The sequence below is a fragment of the Dermacentor andersoni genome, chromosome 9 (assembly GCF_023375885.2).
Source record: "Dermacentor andersoni chromosome 9, qqDerAnde1_hic_scaffold, whole genome shotgun sequence".
Taxonomy (NCBI): Eukaryota; Metazoa; Arthropoda; class Arachnida; order Ixodida; family Ixodidae; genus Dermacentor; species Dermacentor andersoni.
Window position 1 is genome coordinate 116,528,721 of NC_092822.1, and position 23,147 is coordinate 116,551,867.

Sequence of the window (23,147 nt, forward strand, 5' to 3'; positions counted from 1 at the left end):
CCATGTGTTAATAGCGTTAAGATCGGTTTGAAGAATAACTTTGTCATTGTCGCATGAAATTAATCGATATATTACGCAGTCATCGGCAATAAGTCTGATGTGATATAGCACAATACTAGACATAGAAGTATCGGGCAGATTTTTGCTTCATAAAACGTTCTAAAGGCTCATATACGACCTAGCTAGAGGCCATCCGAACTCATAATTATTTGTAACGTCACATGTTCAGAATATATTTTTTTCTGATTCTTTATAAGACCGCCGTTTGGTTACAAGAATGAAATATATAACACCATCTTCACAATTGACCTTTTCACTACAGTGTAATCTGCACGTCACACAGGAATATTCTCCTTGTAGCAATAATGCTGCTCGTATGCCGAGATATGCGCGTCTATTAGTTTTAGAAAGGCGTGCGAGAATTCGCCTTGACATTACATCGTCCTGGCTAGGTGATGTTAATTTTGTTTTTTTTCTAAATTGAAGTTTCATTGCCTTACGCGCTTCTACTAGACGTCGATATCTATGCGCCCCCTATCATTCTACTGTTGATATGATTTTGAGCCTTTCTTCGATTATCTTGCTGTATTTTTATCTTCCTTATTTCTTCCTGTACCTTCCTTCTTGTTTTTTCCTGTACATTCAGTGTACTTATTCTAGACATTTGTAATTTGATAGCATTTCAGACAGACAGACAGACAATGAACTTTTAATGAGGTCCTGAGGGACTAGCCGGTGGAGACCCGTTGGGGCCCCCGGCTCGCCGCTGGCTGCTCCCATGTCGGAATAGGGAGGCCAAGCCTCTCCGCTCTTTCACAGGCCCTCTGGAGGGCCATGGACTGGAGCTTGAGTTGCGTACTAGATATGGCCTCGTCCCAGTCCCGTTCGCTGGTGAAGGACGTATCCCGTAACGCAGGACACTGCCAGAGCATATGAGGTAGAGTGCTAACCTCCCCACAATCCGGGCACTGTGGGTCAATTTCTGGATAAATCCAGCATTTCAGATATTCCTTTTTTCTAAAAAAACTGTTTTGTATGTACTTTTATGACGACTATAATAACTGCCTGAACTTCTGTATTAGCTTAACATTTCCTTTACTTAGTGTGTGCCTTATAGTACTACGCTGTCTGTTATGTTTCAATCTTTTATTTATTTTACGGTAGTGCTGTTACCGCTCCGGAATTTTTCTATGGGGCTGTGGCCTAGTCAAGCTGTTACTGAAAAACAGCCTTTTGTCACAGTGCTTCTTTCTGTATCATGGATAGAATGAAAAAATAAAGATTGATTGATATATGTATATCCCTGGAAATATTTTAGTCTTTGCCAATTTATTACGTGTGCCTATGCTTATTTTTCTAGAGCCAGGCTTAGGAACTGCGTAGGACTCAGAAGCCTTGTCAATCTGAGTCGCGTACGCGCCGTGGTTGCTCATGGCTATGGTGTTGGGCTGCTGAGCACGAGGTCGCAGGGATAGAATCCCGGCCACGGCGACCGCATTTCGATGGGGACGAAATGCGAAAACACCCGTGTACTTCGATTTAGGTGCACGTTAGAGAACTTCAGGTGATCAAAATTTCCGGAGGCCTCCACTATGGCGTCCCTCGTAATGAGAAAGTGGTTTTGGCACGTAACACCCCATAATTTAATTTTTTTAAGCTGAGTCACGCTTTCTCTGCTGACGCCCTTCCCTTATTCTTGAAGTAGAAATGAGCAATTTATTGTTCGAATTATTGATTTATTGATCAATCAGCCATATTAGATTATCGTTAATATCACTTGGAGTACGAATACTCTGGAAGGTTCTTTCTCGAGGTTTCCCAAACTCCCTCCCTCATAAATTCCATTCAGCTGTTGACGAGCGCGGATTCGGAACTCACGTGTCCATTAATCCTCGCAGATAGCAGAGCCGGTAAACAATGGTCCCAACTACGCTCAGTGTACGGCGCAGAATCCTGGCGTCTAGATTCTTCCAGACCTTACGTTTACTCTTCGCTCTGTAGCCGCGGAACAATGGCAACAGCTGCCCCGGATAATAAAAAGTGATAAAATAGGGGCTCCCTGTGGAGCTCTGATGTGAGGAACATTATTTTAGGACTATATGTATGAAATAAGTCTTGTCGGATCACTCAGATGCGTCATTACACCAAGAAAATATCACAAGCGAGAAGGTGTAGTTTTGCACGTCTGTTTGCCGGTTTTCAGAAGTATTATTGCAATAATTTCCTACTTTTATTATTGGGGATATTTATCGACATACGAGTTCTGTACGATAAACTTTTCAGTGTTTCTAAAGCTCCGTCCCAAATAAAGTGCAGTCAACTGCTGACAGGTGCTGCTGAGGCGCGTATGTGTCCATTAATCCTCGCCCATCTCAGAGTAGCTAAACAAAGGCTTGCTGGATTGATTCTACGACGCAAAAGTCCTTATTGCAGAACGGCCCAGAGTTCAATTCATTTTTCTACGTACAGGCATACTCTTAAGTGTGCCTCAGTTAACGTTAGTCAAGCCGTTGAAAGGATTTGGTATAACAGACGAACATGAGAATATATGTTTTGTCATTAACGCTCTTCCGCATGCAGGATAATTTTTTGTGTAGTAGTTATGTGCAACAATATAAAATAACTTATTCAGCTTTTTATTCTTTTAATAGTGTCATATCTGATATGAAAGCTGCAATTGCGTCCTATAACGCCATTCTATACACCATTGACACGTAGAATCGTACTACGTAACCTACTGGCTTTGCGACGTCTGAAACGAAATTCTTTCAAAGAAATACAATTAATTCTGAGTAACATAGCGCTATAGGTCTCTGGATATTTTACTACTCATGCGCTCATGCACAATTACGTTTTAGGTTTTGAAGCGCTCTCAGCGTTAAAACTCTTTTTTCATCTATAATAATGCTCCCGAAGAGTTTATTGTTTTATTCTGTCGAACACGCTACAATACTAATGATGTACCGTGTTCTTATCACAGATTTCAGTTTAAGTAAAATATATACATTGGCGGCAGCCTACTCTACTACGCGCAAGCGTACGTGCCTCCCAGTGAAATCGGCGATGGGATGTTTGAAGCCTCGAAGGAAGCGAGCGCTTGAGGAGGAACGCGCCTGGAGGTGCAGAAGAGAATCGCGCGCTGAGAAAAGTACGAATGCGCACTAAGCACGCGGAAAAGCAACGCCACCTAGAGGACAGCCTAGGTGGCGTTAAGAAAAGCGAGGGATGACACAGGAGTCGAAACGTCAAGGAGGAGCAGGTAATGTCGATGAAAAACTACTCGGTTATAAGTATCCCGCAAAAATATTAATCTTCATCGATGTCCACCTCTCGTTTAATCGACCTCATCGATTAGACATGTACGATTAATTGTTTTACTAGAGTTTTACACATCTACAGGCTTGGAGTGACGCCTGACACTGGCAGAAGATGCCGAGAGTGGGTGGGGCTATACTAATCCAGTTACAATCAAATTAGGAAGGCCCACTTAGCTTAAACAAAGACACTCCCTCATCAGAACAGGAATTAGCCTCTTTGATGCAGTATTCGGCCACTACCTACCGAATGATTCCATCAATTAACCTATGGCCCTAAGTACCCAGCAGCTGCGAAGCACCTGACTAAAGCGGCGGTCAGACCTGTAGCGCAGATGAGGGTCCAAAGAATCTCCGGGTCCGGACCGGCCACCAATGGAAATTGACCCTGTTAATCTTTACAGCCAAAGTCTGTCGAGAGAGGCTAGTATAGCAGGACTCTTTGAAGAACTATCAGACATTGTTTGCGATATTATTGGCCTCAGTGAGATTAGCAGAACATGGGAGGCGCATGCATTGCTGAATAATGGTCATGTCCTCTGCTATAGAGGTCGGCCAGATAAGAAGCAATACGGGGTGGGATTAATCCATAACGACATAGTGGGCAACATTGACGAATTGTACAGCATTAATGAGAGGGTAGCAGTAGTCGTAATCAAACTTAATAAGAGGTATAGATTAATGGTAGTACGATCCTACGCTCCAACATCCAATCACGATGATGAGGAAGTAGATAAGTTCTATGAAGATGTTGAATTAGCGATGAGCAAAGTGCAAACCAAGTATACTGTAGTAATGGGCGACATCAAGGGAAAAGTGGGGAAAAGGCAGGCTGGTGAACAAGCAATTGGCAACTATGGCGTCGATTCTAGGAACGCTAGACGAGAGATGCTGGTAGAATTCACAGAAAGGAATAAGCTTCGGATAAGGAACACCTCTTTCAGGAAGCGTAGCAACAGAAAGTGAACCTGGAAAAGCCTTACTGGTGAAACAAGAAATGAAATTGATTTCATACTTTCTGCCGATCCCAGCTTAGTGCAGGATGTAGAAGTGATGGGTAGGATAAAGTGCAGTGATTATGGGCTAGTGAGGACTACGATTCACCTTAATTTGAAGAGAGAAAGAGTAAAATTGGTCAAGAAAAAACAGGTCGACCTAGAGGCATTAAAGGAGGCAAAAGCAGACGAACGCAGACGAACACCGGGAGCCCCCTGTTCGAGCCAGCGCACGCTTTGCGAGGGATCCAGACGCGAGCATCACGCACTGATTCAGCACAATCTGCTGCGTAACGTTTTCGTGTGTTGCAGCAGGGCCATTCTCTCCAGCGCACACGTCGAGCGAGTTTGGTTTCGCTACAGACGTATCTCCCGAAGAGAATGAGGAAAGGTGACCGACTAAAATTTTGAAAACCGAATGTTCCTCAAGCAGACAGTGTGCAAAGAGCTGCAGGGCAAGGAGAAGGAATCACACACCTGATAGTTCGATTGAGGGCTTCTTGTGCAGCGTTATTCGTAGTTAGGAGGAAGGTATAACGTACAAGTTATCGATAACATCTTAGTAATTCTTAAATTACTTCTGTGGCCTAGAAAATAGGTGAACGTGACCAGTTTCAGTAAATTTACTGCACTGGTGATCATGTGTTCCTTTCCTGCAACGAGCACACGTCTGCATACAACTACGTCGTAAATGCTGGCTCCTAGGCCATTGTCCTTTAAATGGCGAAGTGTGCGCAATTATTTACAGAAAACGCAACCATGCACTTAAAATGGCGATGTCCACTGCGTGAATGAAAGCGCGAACATACTGTGTAAACGGAAGTAATCACGTAAAATAAACCTTTTACGTTAATATTAGTGATATATAGAATGAAAATGCAGGCCACAAAATTAGGGATGTCAGCGTGTCTTGAGAAAAATGAAATATTACGAGAACTAGAGAGCTGTTTCCGCGCATACCATTAGAAGATAATACGTAGCATTTTTTGTATGTCATAATGCAACCTAAAAGAACGCTTCGCGACGTCTTTGCTGCAGAAAGACGCGTCCTCTTTGTGATAAACACAGTGCTTGTGTCTGACGATACCGCCATTCCTTCGTGCTTTCGCGTGCGGCGTGATGTAGTGTGATTTCTAATGGTACCGTCCTCTTTACGCGCTCCCACGAGTCTATTCACCACAAGTGTTCTGTGCAGCTCTTTGCTTACCTGACACGTCACGCCGGACTGACGAAGATTCTCGTAAGCGACTAATTTCGATGTCATTGTGCTATCATCGGTAGCCTATCAGCGCATCGACGGCCTTTGCATCACGGACGTTGCCACAGCTTCTACTTCTGCGGACATTCACGCACTTACTTGTGATAGACCAGTCGCTCCTCGACGCTTTGCATCACTCCATCGACGACTAAGCGTGTTTTCCAGAGCCAGCTTGTCGACATCCTTCAAACGTTTTCCGCTTCCTTGGACAGCGATACTTGTAGTCAGGGTCGCACATCGACAGTTTCTCATGAAATATGCTAGGGAAGCCATAACGTCCTTAGCGTACCTCAGAACGAGGTGTGGTTGATGATCCAGTTACTGAGGAGCTGAGGCGCGGCGCTGTCCAGTGCTTGGCTGTCACCGTCGTTCTTGTTACGAAAAAGAATGGCTCCATTCGTTTCTGCGCCAACTACCACCGCCCGCATTCCGTTGCAATAAACCTCATTTGAGCTCCAAGTTTGGTGCTTCGTTAGCACGGGTAACGTATGAGCAGAAAGCTAAAGACAGGAGACGCGACACCCGCCACCAAGCCAGCGCAACAGGGGCACCTTTAACGCCTACAGAATCTGTCCACGCATCTCTCTATCAGTCCGTGTGCGTCCTATTCGTGTATCCGTGTCAGTGGTCTTGATTTACACCAAGCAACCACGATGTGTTGCCCAGGCTCCTGGTGAGGCATCGCAGCCAAGGCGAGGATATGCTGAACATTAGTGAGCAGCATGCAACCTCATCTATTTCTACTGTCTTTTGATATTGACAGAATGGAAAATGGCAATGTCGTTCCGCTGATGTGTATAGGTCATGAAGGTCCTACAGGGCCATACAGTATAGCTTTTGCGCAGTGAACAGCTTGTGCAGTCAATTTCTACAAGGTTCCTCGGCAGAAAAGACAAAATAATAAATGTTTCTATATGAGTTCAAATAAATATTTAATAATCACATGAGATATTTAAAAATATCGAATAATAGGTGTGGAAATCAATGCCGCAGTAACAGATCCCACTGGGCAATCGATCCAAAAAGCTATAATTTGGCTAACTGCATGCGTTTGAGTCCATTCAGCATTTGGAAGCGCGTCAACGACACCATGTTTTGGGCACCATCAATCATATGAAAAAGCAGATCACGCTTGCGGAGGCCAGTAAAGGAGGCTGCAGTGCATAGTATGTGCGCTTTCTTTATTAGACTGTGACCTCCGATAATAACACCGCAGTACACCCGCTTTACAAGCGGCTCTCGGTGTTTATAACTGCGTGAATCAACGGAAACGGTAACTGGAGGCAAGGCATAATTACTGCAAGAAAGGCTCCATAGAGAAAAATTCACCTTTATTAGATCACCTGGGAAATACTTCCGTCAAGTACACTTCTAGAAAATCTGAAACGCCTGCAAGTGTTGTCTTTATTTGAAAATAAATGACGTCGCGGAGATAAATTTTCTTTTTGTTTTTTGTCGCATATATAAATAGTCGAGGACCTCACCAAAATATTAAAAAAATAAATTTTGGTTTCGCCGGGCTGGTGTTTTAGTTTCAGTCCACCATCTTTCCAAATTATTCATAAAATAATCATTCAAACTCGATAGTGGTTTTTTAGGCTTCAGAAGCTCTCTTGAATACACACTCTATTCAGCTGTTGAATCATACGACCGAGGCCCTAAGTTAATCCTAGCCAATCAATGAGTCGTCGCACAATGCCCGGAAGTGCGCTGCTTTTACGACGCAAAAAAAAAAAAAGACGCCCTTTCCAGAATGTTCGACAGCCCGCCTATATATCCTTCACTAGGCGGTTGCGCTGTGCACTCCACTACCTTCTTCGCTCTCGCGCTCTGCTTTCATACGCTTTCCCGTGAGGAAAACCCGCGCCGGAGCTGCGCTAACAGATCCAACATACTACGCTAGCATTAAGGACGTAGACCACCATTGCTCTTGTAGTGGCCTCCAAAATCGTTTTAGTTTAGCACGTTTGAATAAACGCCAAGGAGAATGAGGCTACCCGGAAAGCCGTCTGACAGAGGGGCTCTGGCAGAAATTACTGAAGCGAGAAACGCGGAGGGTGTGCACGTATACATAGACGTAAGTGTTTTTCTCCATTTCGATTTCTGTTGCGGTGCATAGTCGCACAAGGCATCGTGTGCTGTACTGCTTTTGCCCCTATTTGATTCACGGCAGGTGAACCGGACAGATCATTCTTTCGAATTCTCGCATTACATTCCCTGCGAGTGTAACCCACTAAAATATAATGTGCGTCACTGGATCTTCGCAATGCTTTGTATGCCAAGAAACGGGGGACATTTGGTGCCACCAACTTGCGTTACAGCTCTACGTTGAGCAATATTTCCTGTGGAGTAATGTTTTGAGCATTTGCATTTATTGCTTTGCACCTAACAATATCAGAAGTTTTCGGCGAGGGTCTTCTATGGAGGTAGAATAATGCCGAAGCGCCTACACAGCTACAAAGACATACCAGAGTAAATATGAATGCCGCGATTATTAGGGCCGGAAAGGACGCGCAAGTACAGTGTCTGTCTGAGCCAACCTTGTTGAACTTCGATGTTATATTTATTATTTTATATTTAATCACACGTATAAAGAAAGTAGGGAACAGAGAGGGAGCAGACAGCCAGTGCTACAGACAAGGGCTCACCACCTGCCTACTCTCTCCAAGGTGGGTATAGAAAAAGAAGTTGAAGACAGCCAGAAGTGAATTGAACATGAAAGGAAGAAAAGCCTGAAAGGTAAAAAAAAAAAGATTAATGCCAAGAAACGACAAAGAATTGAGTAAGCCAGTAGGAACAGACCAGACAGCTAGGAACAGAATGAAACGCACGTCGTCATAGTTAGAAAGAAGCAAAAAATTATTGGAACAAAATTATTAAAACTTTCTTTCGGCACTCGGAAACATATATTCCATAACCCTGAAGCCAAGTCGGTTGCTTGTTGGAAAGCAGGCAGGGCGGTATGAGCCTGCGAGCGTAGAGAAGCACAACGACTCGGTTAAAAAGGCGATCATCGAGGGTCGTGCAGCGCAAGTCAAACAGAATGCAGTGTCTTAGTAGCGACGTGCGCTGCTCAGGGCTAGCGGGACACTATGACATAAGGCGCTAAAGTGCCTTGCCAAAACTACAAGACCCACACACGACCATGTTTCGGCCTGCCCGTCTCGGTATAAATGTTTGCACACTAGGCGATCATTACGTCAAGTAATGATGCTCTAGCATTACGAGGCAAGCCTCGACTAAAAGCGCGTGAAGGAAACCATTAATTTGCAGAACGTTGGTTTGAACGTGTCTGGAAGTGATCGCGACGAATCGACAACCAAGTTTCCTGAAGCCTACAAATTTTCCAGCAATCGCATCCGTTGTGAGCAAAAGTGCAAGCGTCTGTATACAGTCTCCGTGTGGCAGAAAAGCCACAGGAGGCACGATACGAATATCCACACCCACCTGGCATGTGTCACATGCACGAATGTCACCTCATCAAGTATTTTGTGGGCACGGGTGTACCTCGGGAGTGAAGCTTCTCTTAAGGTGATTCGGGTTTGGCTGCAGAGCTGAATACGCGAGCATATCAGAATACTGATACTTAAGGATGTGATATGTGACCGCCTCTCTGTCGATCGTAGGCAAGCATGCGCACTGAAGCAGCATGGGAATGACTGCCGTGCTGCTCACTGCGTGGCTTAGCCTTCGGAATGCGATAAGAATCGATAAAGTATATGTAGCATTTAATAATATTCGGCAGTCAGTTATAACTGAAAATGTGGAGAAGCGGGCTGAGCATTACCCAAGCCAAAATGTCTATAAACGAGTGAACGATGCCGCGGCGGAAAAGTCGGCTCTCAATGACGTTGTTCGGCTTTAGTTGATGACATAGTGACAGTACTGTCTCTATCACGTTAAAATAGTATGCTTACCGACAATAATGGCGGGGCACTTAGCAGGTGAAAAGATGCCTAAGCGATCAGCCCGTTGATAAATATAAATGATAAATCTGTCAAGAGCAGTGGTATTAGCATGTGGTAACATTCCGTCACTTTCCTACGAGGTTTCTTAGAATCTGGAAATCCGTAAAATATCAAATCGTACCATCGTAGTCCGTCCTGTACTTGGGTTAGTTCAGATTGCAAGCGTTTGTTCTCAGTGGTTAGTCCTTCTAATCTGTCAGGTCAGTATTGATTGCTAAAAATGAATATCTGGATTTTTTCTTGTGTGCACAAAACTTGTTACCTCGTCTGCCTTCCTTACACACGCACGCCCTCTGATGTCCATCATAATATCGCTGCTTTGAGGTAACTGTTGAAATTGGGACGGCACAGAAATGTACTCGAGAATGTTTTTAGGCTTGTAGCACAGCTCAGAAAGAGCAAAAGAGGAAGGAGGTAGGGGTAATCAAAGGGAATGGAAAACAGAGTGAGCGCTACAAGACTAGAACAGTCATGACATACCAACTCGCCCAAACTGCCGCGCTTTTGTACTCGAGAAGGAAGGAAAACAATAAAATTACATAAAATAAAAATTATATATATATATATACATATATATATGTGTATATATATGTGTATATATATATATATATATATATATATTGGCACGTGGGAGTGACGTTGAAGAACACAGCAGCAAATACTGTGAAAGACAAAACAAGCTTTTATTGGGTGAACCTGTGCTCACAAAAACAGGCTACACTTATAGCACAACGATAACGGCGAACACGGTCGGCGATCGTCGAAAATCGGATCAGCGGGTCAAGCGCGTCGGCTTTTATGCAGCAGTCGTCGAATGTTCCAGACTAATCGTTCGGACGCGCGTGCCTTCCACAAAGTTCTACACCATTCGCGTCACGCGATGACATCAGATAACACAAGGTTCGGGGACAACAGACAGCCTGATAGAAGCATCGATAACTTTCCAGAAACTTCGGATACATGCAGGCGCGTCCCACGCTGTGCGATTACATTTGTTAAGCGGCGAAACGTGGTCGCCCGACAAAGATAATACACGTGCCAATATATATATATATATATATATATATATATATATATATATATATATATATATATATATATATATATATATATATGTATATATATATATATATATATATATATATATATATATATATATATATATATATATAGCGGCTCGTATGTTTTTATGTCAACGAAATAAAAACAGGCTCGTGGTTGGTCTAACCCAATTAGGGCACATGATTTGTAAGCAAACTGCACGACCTTAATCACACTGCCTGGACCACTGCGCACGCCATAAATATTTCAGATGAGACACGTACTTGATGCTATTTCATGGCCCTTTGCAGCCGTAGCGCGTCCAGGAATCGGCGCTGAGAACGATAGACTGCTGGGCGCGTTGTTATTACACGATAAATAAAATGAGTGCTAAACACGAACGACGAGAACAATACACCTGCAACCAGAACGCTTGCTATCAAGAAAAGGCTTATTGAGAAACCGAACAGATTATATATGAAACGCGACAAAATTGCGGGCTGAGAAAAAAAAAAAAACATGCGTAAGCAATGGCATGCTTCAAGCTAATTTATCTTTCTTTGTGTAAAGCAACTGAAAGCCTGGCTGCACATTGTCACCGGTTTTCTGGATGAAGAACGCTTTGGCGAGTTCAAGTGGCATCCTTTTTTATACAGTGATAGTACCTTTGGATCGCACAACAGACGCTCTATTGTGGCTGCGCAGTCGCCATTACCCGTCGTGTTGACTCTGATGGCTGTGGAGAGGTTATGTTATTTGAAATTTGTGCCGGAAATTACAAGTTTTGTATAACGGATTTTGCTCTTTCACCAAGAGAGCAAGATACATATAATGATTCAAAATGCAGACAGCTCAGCCTGAGGTACATTCTTGTAGCTAACTACTCTGTACTGGGGAAAGGGGAAGAGGGAAAGAAAGAAGGAAGAAAGAGGCGCATGATGCGTGACGACGTCGACAGGCGGAGGATGTAAAACATATAACGTACATTTCGGTATACTGAAAGGCTACAGTGTAGGCCCGTACTTAAAGAGTCAAGTAAGCCTTGGGTCGGCTGAAAACAAGATATCACGTCCAGCCAAGGGCTTAAAAAACAAACCGACCATCACTTTAGCCAATGGGTGAAGGTGAAAGCCTGCGCGATCGAGAGACACTCAATAAATGACTTGACATTCTCATTCTAATGCATTGCGACTTCTTATTACTTCTTTTCGCCAACAAAAGGTCGTGGGTTCGCGCGCCTTATACTTTAATGAATGGGGCCTTAATTAACTTTGGCTTAACACCAGATCGCGGGTTCGACTTCGACATAAGCTCGAAGGTTCGACTCCTACCGAAGGTCGTGGGTTAGAGTGCCTTAGTCAGAGACTACCCAGGATTATTTTTCGCGGAGGGGGGGGGGGGGGGGCAACGCGAGGTCACCTTTCTATGCAGATGAGAAGGGGGGGTTACTTTATTAGTACAAATGCGAATAATGCCCATCGTTCGCCGTAAAGACGCGTGAACCCGCAAAAGATAAATAAAATAAGGCGTATCTCACAGGTACACCTCTCCTTTGCTTGACAAACAAGGAACCACATCAAATGGACTCGCGCAGGAAAGTAGCGCAGGAAGAACACTGCCAAAAAACAAGTAAACAAGCGAAAGTGTAACAAAAATTTCTAGTAGCATTTCTTTTATTAGCTCTGGAAGAAGTATGCAGAAAATATATTTGCGGAACAATCACAGTTCTTTTCGAGCCCTCATTTACTGCTCTACCAAGTGCCAAAACCGGCTCGTATTGTCACGTGGGAAGTTACGTAACGATGCGTGGCTGCCAGTCCCGTGCAACCGCGTAAAGCGCAGTATGCTGCAGTTCTAGACGCACTGCGCTCATTGCGGAAGATTAGAAAAACACCCACGTAAGCACACCACAGAAGTGGCTGCGTCAGGCGGCTCGATTGATAACAGTAGAAGCGTCATTCAAAACACACGGAATCATACTCCACTTGCGGTGGCGTTTTCTCTACTTGCTTTTCAAATAAAAAGATGTTGATCGATAAATATTTTCACAAACAATGGCGACATGCCTGCACGGAGTTAACCCTGTCCTTGGGCGTTATGACGTAAAACTATTCCAAACTTTGCTATTCCAATTCTGCAATCAGCCCACCACGATTGGTCAAAAGCTTTCTTGGACCTTCCCCCCCCCCCCTTCACCTGTCTGTCACGCGACGTCACGAAAACCGCGAAAGCTCTCCATCTGATATGACGTGTACGCACTGATTAGGCATAATTTGACCGAACAAAACAAAAATAGATATTTCTTATTCGACGCCTCTTTTCCATTAGCCCTCGGCTATTGGTCAAAAGTTTTCGGGCTGCACCCACTTCACCTGCCTCTCATGCGACGTCACAAAATCGCAAGAACTCACCGCGTCAAAGTGACGTGTGCGCGTTAAAGATGCATTAATATGCCGAACGAAATTGAATTTTCTTCTGAATGGCCGCAGGCTGCCCCATTCCGAAAGGAATAAAAGACAGCTGCCGCCGATCGCTCCGGCACTGGTTACTCGCCCCTGCCGGAAAGCAAAGGTTTATTTGTGTGTAATAAAACTTTTTGCGTGGCCGTGTAATGTTTTCGAGAACTTTCGGCACCTTTACGATCTCGTTCTGCCAACTCTTCTTTGCTGAGGATCAGTTTTAGCGTTATTCTTAAGCTTCCATTGCATGCCGCTGCGATTGTCGACGAGCCACCGCAACCTAATCGGAGAAAGCGAACCAATCGCAGACGCCGGCACCACCCTCTTCATCCGGTTATCGATATTAAGTGCAGTAACTCGTCCCCATCGACTCCCTCTCCACTTGAACATACTCCTCGCCTCTTGTGAGCCAAATAGATAAGACAAGCAGATCAGTGCAGACACTGTTATTCGTTTTTCAAGAAAACAAAGGAGGAGGAGGAGACAAAGGGGAGGAAGGTCGGGGAGGTTAGCCAGTAAGTACTGGCTGGCTACCCTGTGCTGGGGAAAGGGGTAGCGGGAATAAAAGGAGAAAGAAGAAAAGGGAAAAAATGGAAACCAGAAAATTCACACAGTAACGTGATACTACGCGCTACAACATTCAAAGGCGGTCGCACAATTCGCGTGTCCTTAAATACTTCAGCAAAGCTTAAGGCCTTGAGCGTCGAAGCCCGTCTGGAGCAGTGTCCTAGAGCTTTTTCCTCTGCTAAAGGGCGATTTTCCAGTTTTTCGAGCGCGGTCACGAGCACTTTTCTTGGCGCTTTGTAACGGGGACAGTCACAAAGGAGGTGCTCAATCGTCTCCTCGCAGCCGCAGGTGTCGCAAGTACGGCTGTCAGCCATTCCAATGCGGAATGAATATGAGTTCGCGAATGCCACGCCGAGCCACAGGCGGCACAGAAGTGTGACTTCCGCTCGTGGTAACCCTGGTGGTAGACGGAGTTGCAGACGTGGATCCAATCTGTGGAGACGTGCGTTCGTGAAGTCCCTGGTGTTCCACAGATCCTGCGTAAGCTTGTGGGCGAGGGAGCGAAGACTTGTGGCTGCATCTGTTCGTGACAGTGGTATGGGTATAACATGGGCACCATCCTGGGCCGATCGGGCAGCGTCATCCGCACTGTGATTTCCCGAAATTCCGCAGTGTCCCGGTATCCACTGGTAGATGATGCTGTGCCCCTTGTTGATTGCGTAATGGTGGAGTAGTCGGATGCCTGCGACTAGTTGCGCATTTGGTCCGTGGTTGAAAGGGGACATCAGACACTGGAGAGCTGCCTTTGAGTCACATAAGATTGACCACGAATGTGATGGTTTGTGAACAATAAACTATAAGCATATAAACATATAAACATATCAACAAGAAACAACAATAAGCAAACAAAAGTGACCTCATATTAAGGAGGGGAGCATTTGATTGGTTTGTTCCGAGAACCCTGCGGGTAACTGTCCGATCCTTGCGTCGCGGTTACGCAAATTTGACTTCAGGAGATTGAAATAAAAACTTATTGGACTAGTTTTACGTTATACGGCCCCTCATCTGCCTTTTTTTTCGCATGGTGAGCGGCATCGGAGCCAACTGTGGGAGGAGAAGACGACGAAAGCGAGAGCAGTGAGTGGTACGAGCATGTGCCTGCACGAGGCCAACTCACGTGACCTTCTGACCCGCACGCCGTGTTTTCCAGGCTATCGGGGTTCGAGCCACTTACGGCTTTCGCCTTAACAACGTCCTCCAAAAACGGTGCGCTGTCGAAGCACGTAAGATCATTGCTCAAGTTTTGTAGCTCTTGGACGCACTGAGGGCAATCACACATCACATGGTCTATAATTTAGTCTCACGACATTTTACAGCTCACAGTCTAGACTCGGTGCGTCGCATTATATGCACTTACCCAAGCGCAAACGCCACCTCCAGCCTAAGTCTGTGGACGGAGAATGGCACAACAGCGCTGAATTTTCGGCAGTAGCCTAAACTTTTCGACATGATTAAATCTCGGGGGTCAGCGGTGGCGATTTTCCGAAGCGAAAAAGGCAGTCGATAAACCAGGGCCACTCCTTGCAATTCCTTTTTGAAGAGCGGACGCCAAATTCTATCTCTGAAGTGCCATCCCAAGAGTGGCAAGAAATCACTGAAGAAATCCGGAACTTTCATCGAAGTGAAGAAACGCGATGTGGAGCTGCAGGTTTTTTTGAATAATAAAATTTTCTTGTCTTTTGTCGCTATGTTAGGATATGAGCACTTAAAGAAAGTGAAGGGCATCGTGCAGTTGCAGAAGCTCGTGTAGAACATCCGCCAACTCGCGAATATGATGTGGCGGCCCAATATAGCGGCCGCGTCAGCTCGTTAATTGGCTGAAAGAATATCACGTGAGAACGCTCACAGGCAGGGTGATTTCATAGACGTCACGTTGACGTCTGCTGACGTTGTGCGGGGCCGCCATAGCAGAAACATTCCGCCATAATTTGTGGTGCGTCTAGCCGCGCGAAGAAGCGGCCATGAGTATTGGCGGCCGAGAGGCGCGACTTCATATCCCCCGCTGTTTATGACCATAAAGACCTTGTGCTCGTAATTTTTGCCCATAGCGTTTACATCGCTTTCAGGCAGTGTTGGCATTCGTGTTTCGGTACATAATTTCTTTTAAAGACATCTGTACTTGGAATAACATTGTTTGAACAGTACACATTTTGTAGGACTTTTCTCACTTTTCACTGCTGCATTGGTATTGTTATCAAGAGTAATAATGCATCGAATCGTAAGAGGTTATGGGTACTTCGGATCCATCCATCCATCCATCCATCCATCCATCCATCCATCCATCCATCCATCCACCCACCCACCCACCCACCCACCCATCCATCCATCCATCCATCCATCCATCCATCCATCTGACACGTGTACTTATCTTTATCGGGCGACCACGTTTCGCCGCTTAACAACTGCAATCGCACAGCGACGGACGCGCCTGCATGTATCCGACGTTTCTGGAAAGTTATCGATGCTTCTACCCGGCTGTCTGTTGTCGCCCAACCTTGTGTTATCTGATGTCATCGCGTAACGCGAATGGTGTAGAACTTTGTGGAAGGCACGCGGGTCCAAACGATTAGTCTGGAACACTCGACGACTGCTCTATAAAAGCCGACGCGCTTGACCCGCTGAACAGATTTTCGACGATCGCCGACAGTGTTCGCCGCTATCGTAGTGCTATAAGTGTAGCCTGTTTTTGTGGGCACAGGTTCGCCCAATAAAGGTTAGTTTTGTTCTTCACAGTATTGCTACTGTGTTCTTGAACGTCACCACCACGTGACATCTGGTGGAGGTGCTTTTCGTTCATGTACCGGACGCCCCCGACAAGCCGTGATCCAAGCCCGGACCGCAAAGAGAACACCAACGTAGTCCCGGAGCATCGAGCAAGCCGCCGTCTTCGACAGCTGCCCCCGGAGCACGGACTTCTACCTGAGAAGACCAAGAAGATTGTGGACAAGGCAACCCCAATGGCAGCCCCAGCGTCCCCCATCCTGCTGCAGCAGCCCAGGGAACCTCCGACGTTCCGCGGATCAACATTTGAGGACGCGGAAACCTGGCTCGAGACGTATGAGATGGTCGCTACGTTTAACAGTTGGGACAGCGACGACAAGCTGCGGCATGTCTATTTCGCACTGGAAGACGCCGCCAGGACCTGGTTCGAGAATCGAGAAGCCACCTTAACGACGTGGGACCTGTTCCGAAGCGGCTTCTTGCAAGCGTTTACAAGCGTCGTGCGAAAAGAGCGAGCCCAAGCACTACTAGAAACCAGAGTGCAGCTGTCAAACGAGACGATCGCGATCTTCACGGAAGACATGGCCCGTCTTTTCCGGCACGCCGACCCGGAAATGTCAGAAGAGAAAAAAGTCCGCTTCCTGATGCGGGGCGTCAAGCAAGAACTTTTCGCAGGACTTATTCGTAACCCGCCGAACACCGTAGCTGAGTTTTCGGCAGAGGCATCGACGATCGAGAAAACTCTGGAGATGCGCACCCGGCAATATAACCGCCAGGGGCTCACGCCGCAGTACGCCATCCAAGGACTGGATTCCGGCGACCTTCAGGAGACCATCAGGGCCATTGTGCGCGAAGAACTGCGCAAGGTCCTGCCTTCGTCGCAGCCCCAAGTGGCTTCGATCGCGGACATCGTCAAAGAAGAGGTGCACCGATCGCTTGGAGTTCCCGAGCTGCAACCACAATTACCGCAGCCCCAGCCAGAAGCGATGACATACGCCGCCGTCGCACGCCGTCAAGTCCCCTTTCCCCGACCACGCCAGGGCCCTGCAACGACGCAATTCCGTCGTCCGCCGCCGCCGCCGCCAGCACGCCCACCCGTCGCCCAGCGTACCTACGCGAGGAAGACGGACATTTGGCGAGCCCCCGACCACCGCCCGCTCTGCTATCACTGCGGAGAAGCCGGCCATGTGTATCGCCGATGCCCATACCGGGAGATGGGACTGCGAGGCTTCGCCGTCAACGCACAGCGCCCGAGGGAATGTGAACGCCCTCGTGACATCGCCGACTACCTCGCCGCTACTAAGTGGAGCCCTCGACGACCGTCCCGTTCGCCGTCACCAGGCCGCTACCTGTCGCCGCAGCGCCGACCATTCACTGGCCCAGCCCGGGGCCGGTCAGCGAGCCCATATCCGGAAAACTAAAAGCAGCAACCGATGGAGGTGCGGTTGCTGTCCGTCGAACTGACGAAGACCCTCCGCCGCCGACGAAGACGCCGAAAAAACTACCTCGACAACATAACGACACGCCGCCGTCCCGACGAAGTCTGAAAAGAAAGAATGCGACGACGAAAGACGACCTGACGACGTCACATACCAGCCACAGGTCAACGCGACGCAGCCGTGATCCGACGCCAAGACCTAACTGCAACGCCAGACAAAGAACCACCGACCTCGAGGTGCTTCTGGACAGCCACGCAGTTACCGCCTTAGTGGACACAGGGGCTGATTACTCCGTAATGAGTGGACACATCGCCGCCCAGTTGAAGAAAGCTAAGATCGCATGGGAAGGCCCTCAAATTCGGACCGCTGGAGGACACCTCATCAGGCCGACTGGAATCTGCACGGCAAGAATAACCATTCATGACCGGACTTATCCTGCCACCTTCGCTATCCTCCAACAGTGTTCACGAGACGTCATTCTCGGTATGGACTTCCTGGACCAACACGGCGCAATCATCGACCTGAAGTCGAAGTCAATAATGCTGTCGGAAGATAAAGCGATGCCGCCGGAGAGCCCTCGTAGTCACCACGCCTTGAGTGTGCTCGAAGATCAAGTGAGCATCCCGCCGCGCTCCAGCATTATTATTTCCGTCGGCACTGAAACACCCGCTGACGTAGAAGGCGTCATCGAGGGCGACCAACATCTACTGCTCGACCGTGAAATTTGGGTCGCAAGAGGGATCGCTCGACTCCACGGAGGGCAAGTGGAAGTTATGCTAACCAACTTCAGCCAAGAGTTCAAGCACATCAACAAGGGCACGATAATCGCATACATCGGGGAAATTGTGGAAACCAGCAATGCCTTTGTCCTCTCGGATTCAGCCGCATCTACGCCGATGAGCATTGTCCCCGAACCAGACTTCGACGTGAATCCAAGTCTTCCTATGAGTAAGCAGCAACAGATCAGAAGTCTTCTCCGACGATACAAAGACTGCTTTTCGACGTCATCGAGGATTCGACAAACACCAGTTGCAAAGCATCGCACAATAACCGAAGAGAGCGCTCGACCACTCCGCCAGAGCCCTTACCGAGTATCGACGCGAGAACGTGAAGCTATTAGGCAACAAGTCGACGAAATGCTGCGCGACGACATCTTCCAGCCGTCAAAAAGCCCGTGGGCCTCTCCTGTAGTCCTGGTAAAGAAAAAGGACGGAACCCTACGCTTCTGTGTCGATTATCGTCGACTGAACAAGATCACGAAGAAGGATGTGTACCCCCTTCCACGGATAGACGACGCATTGGATCGGCTCTGCAACGCTAAATACTTCTCGTCGATGGACCTCAAGTCTGGCTACTGGCAAATAGAAGTCGACGAGAAAGATCGCGAGAAGACTGCCTTCATCACGCCAGACGGCCTCTACGAGTTCAAGGTCATGCCATTCGGACTGTGCTCGGCGCCTGCAACGTTTCAGCGCGTCATGGACACGGTGCTAGCCGGACTGAAGTGGCAGACGTGCCTTGTTTACCTGGATGACGTCGTTGTCTTCGCCGGAAATTTCGACGATCACCTTAGGCGGCTTGCGACAGTGTTAGAAGCCATCAGGTCATCAGGGCTCACTCTGAAGCCGGGAAAGTGCCGTTTCGCTTACGATGAGCTTTTGTTCCTAGGCCACGTGATCAGCCAATCAGGAGTACGCCCCGACCCACAGAAGACAGCTGCCATCGCAAAGTTCCCGCAGCCAACCGACAAGAAGGCAGTGCGCAGATTCCTTGGCATGTGTGCCTACTATAGGCGCTTTGTCAAGGACTTTTCACGCATCGCTGAGCCGCTGGCAAAGCTAACTAAATGTGACGTCGAGTTCAAGTGGGAAACTCCGCAGGCCGACGCATTTCAAGAACTCAAACGACGCATGCAGTCGCCGCCCGTACTTGCGCACTTCGACGAGCACGCCGATACCGAAATACACACTGACGCCAGTAGCCTAGGCCTCGGTGCCGTCCTAGTCCAGAGAAAAGATGGACATGAACACGTGATAGCTTACGCTAGCCGGTCGTTGTCAAAAGTGGAAGGCAATTATTCTACAACCGAAAAGGAATGCCTCGCCATCATTTGGGCTACAGCGAAATTTCGCCCCTACCTCTATGGCAGGCCATTCAAAGTGGTCAGCGACCATCACGCGTTGTGTTGGCTAGCTAACCTAAAGGACCCTTCAGGACGGCTGGCGCGGTGGAGCCTAAGACTACAAGAATACGACATCACTGTAACATACAAGTCCGGAAGAAAACAATCAGATGCCGATTGCCTATCACGCGCCCCCATTGACCCACCGCCGCAAGATGACGACGATGACGACGCCTTCCTTGGCATAATAAGCATGGAAGTCTTCGCCGAACAACGAGGGGACCCGGAGCTAAAAGCCCTAGTCGAGTATTTGGAAGGGCACACCGACGTTGTCCCTAGGGCATTTAAGCGTGGATTATCTTCGTTCACGCTTCAAAACAACCTACTCGTGAAGAAGAACTTCTCACCAGTCCGCGCCAGCTACCTTCTTGTTGTACCGTCAGCGCTGCGTCCAGAGATACTGCACGCCCTACACGACGATCCAACCGCTGGGCACCTCGGATTCTCCCGGACGCTGTCGAGAATACAGGAAAGGTATTACTGGCCGCGTCTGACCGCCGACGTCGCCCGTTACGTCAAGACATGCCGAGATTGTCAACGACGCAAGACACCCCCAACAAGGCCAGCAGGCTTACAACAGCCGATCGAACCTCCTCGCCGACCATTCCAGCAGATTGGGATGGATTTGTTGGGGCCATTTCCGATGTCAACATCCGGGAATAAGTGGATCGTCGTGGCGACGGACTATCTCACCCGCTTTGCTGAAACTAAAGCTCTACCAAAAGGCAGCGCAGCCGAAGTGGCGAAATTTTTCGTCGAAAACATCCTGCTGCGACATGGTGCCCCAGAAGTCCTCATCACTGACAGAGGAACGGCTTTTACAGCAGAGCTCACCCAAGCCATTCTGCAGTACAGCCAGACAAGCCACAGGAGGACAACTGCCTACCATCCGCAGACGAATGGTCTCACGGAGCGCCTGAACAAGACCCTCACCGACATGCTAGCAATGTACGTCGACGTCGAACACAAGACGTGGGACGCGGTCCTGCCGTACGTAACCTTTGCGTACCACACGGCGGTGCAAGAAACAACACAGATCACGCCGTTCAAGCTGGTCTACGGCAGGAACCCGACGACGACGCTTGACGCCATGCTGCCGCACGTAACTGAGGAAGAGAATGTTGACGTCGCTAGCTATCTCCAGCGCGCCGAAGAAGCCCGACAGCACGCCCGCCTGCGAATCAAGAGCCAGCAGAGGACCGACAGCCGACACTACAACCTCCGACGACGCTTCGTCGAGTACCAGCCTGGCGACCGTGTTTGGGTCTGGACCCCGATACGCCGACGAGGACTCAGTGCGAAACTACTCCGACGCTCTTTCGGACCCTACAAGGTCATCCGGCGTATTGGCGCTCTGGACTATGAGGTCGTGCCAGACGGCATTTCGCATTCACAACGGCGCCGCGCACGATCTGAAGTGGTCCACGTGGTGCGCCTTAAACCCTTTTACGGACGCTGACGAACTTCGTCATTTTTGTCCTTTTCTTTGCTACGAGTGCTTCTGTTTATTAACTTCGTTTGTTTGCAGCATCGGGTCGATGCTTTTTAAGAGGGGGGTATTGACACGTGTACTTATCTTTATCGGGCGACCACGTTTCGCCGCTTAACAACTGTAATCGCACAGCGACGGACGCGCCTGCATGTATCCGACGTTTCTGGAAAGTTATCGATGCTTCTACCCGGCTGTCTGTTGTCGCCGAACCTTGTGTTATCTGATGTCGTCGCGTGACGCGAATGGTGTAGAACTTTGTGGAAGCCACGCGGGTCCAAACGATTAGTCTGGAACACTCGACGACTGCTGTATAAAAGCCGACGCGCTTGACCCGCTGATCAGATTTTCGACGATCGCCGACAGTGTTCGCCGCTATCGTTGTGCTATAAGTGTAGCCTGTTTTTGTGGGCACAGGTTCGCCCAATAAAGGTTAGTTTTGTTCTTCACAGTATTGCTACTGTGTTCTTGAACGTCCCCACCACGTGACACATCCATCCATCCATCCATCCATCCATCGGACGGACGGACGGACGTCCGTCCGTCCGTCCGTCCGTCCATGCATGCATGCATGCATGCATGCATGCTGTAGCCCCATGCTGTAGCCCCATGCATGCATGGCTGTAGCCTGTAGCCCCATGCATGCTGTAGCCCCATGCATGCATGCATGCATGCATGCATGCATGCCATTTCGATAATTGTGCCTTTTAGGCCAACGCAATATTCCGAATGGTATAATTGCCGCTGTGGCTGTGCTCGCGGCTCTGATAAATCTCGTTGTTATTGCAGCCTTTGACTCTCGTAATATCTTCCTCATACCATTGTTTTCACACAGTCATCATGAATTCGTTGACATTCCGTCGTCGTGATGCCGTAGTGGTCATGCCATCATCGTCACTCAAACTTCTGCCACGCCTTTGTCGTCGCGCATTCTTTGGCCACCTAAGTGACCAAAATTGTCTAATAACTTGAGCCACTACGTATGTGCTCGGGCTGATGATGGCGTCATGGCAACTACATCTTCCCTATTCCAGCTTCGTCATACGACCCTCGTCGTGTCGTCGTCGTCCCACCATCTTCCTCATGCAGTCACTCATGACACCGGCATGCCGTCCTGGTTATCCAGTTGTCGTCATAAATCGTGGTCATGCTATCGTCGCCAAGAAGTCGCCATCACACAGCCGTGGTCACGTCGCCATCGTCACCCTATTCGCTCGATGCCGTTGTCATGCCATCGTCATCATTCGGTCGTTGTCATGCAGAGGTTTTCATGCATTTGTTGGATTTTTCTCGTTACGACATCGTGGTCGTTGCATCATCGTCATTGTAATTTCGTCATCCCACTCCACTCCACTTATGCCGCCATCGTTACACCAATGGCGTCATGCCGCCATCGTTACTCTGTTGTCTTATTATCGCCATCACTTCGCAACCGTCGTCCGATTATCCTCATCCTCCTTTAGTCGGTCCGTCAACATCGTCAGCTTTTCGTCATTATATTGTAATAACACTGTTGTCATTCGATCGCAATTATACCGCCTTGGTGGTGTGAATTGCGCCATCGAGAGATGGCCGTCTTCATTTATTTGTTCAGAGCACCATCGTCATCGCTTCATCATCGTTATTCCTGTGCGCGTCGGATGTAGCTGCAGCAAGGAATTCTCAAAATTACCATTGCTAATTTTTATTAAACGTCTGTTCGCGCTTTTCCAAT

General features: G+C 47.9%; 1 protein-coding gene across 7 annotated transcripts in view; it reads left to right on the plus strand.

The window, feature by feature from the left end:
* The first annotated feature begins 1,435 nt into the window (after positions 1–1,435).
* Positions 1,436–23,147, plus strand: part of LOC129384461 (uncharacterized) — a 209,746-nt gene continuing 188,034 nt past the window's right edge. For 2 of the 7 annotated variants that reach the window (XM_055069913.2, XM_072284286.1), the window contains exon 1: positions 6,722–7,644. In XM_055069913.2, coding sequence (XP_054925888.2) covers positions 7,555–7,644 — 90 coding nt within the window. In that variant the 5' untranslated portion in view covers positions 6,722–7,554. Of the gene's footprint in view, positions 2,170–6,719; positions 7,645–23,147 lie in introns of those variants that run through there. The other 5 variants (XR_011890088.1, XM_072284287.1, XM_072284284.1 and 2 more) reach the window with 4 other exon arrangements.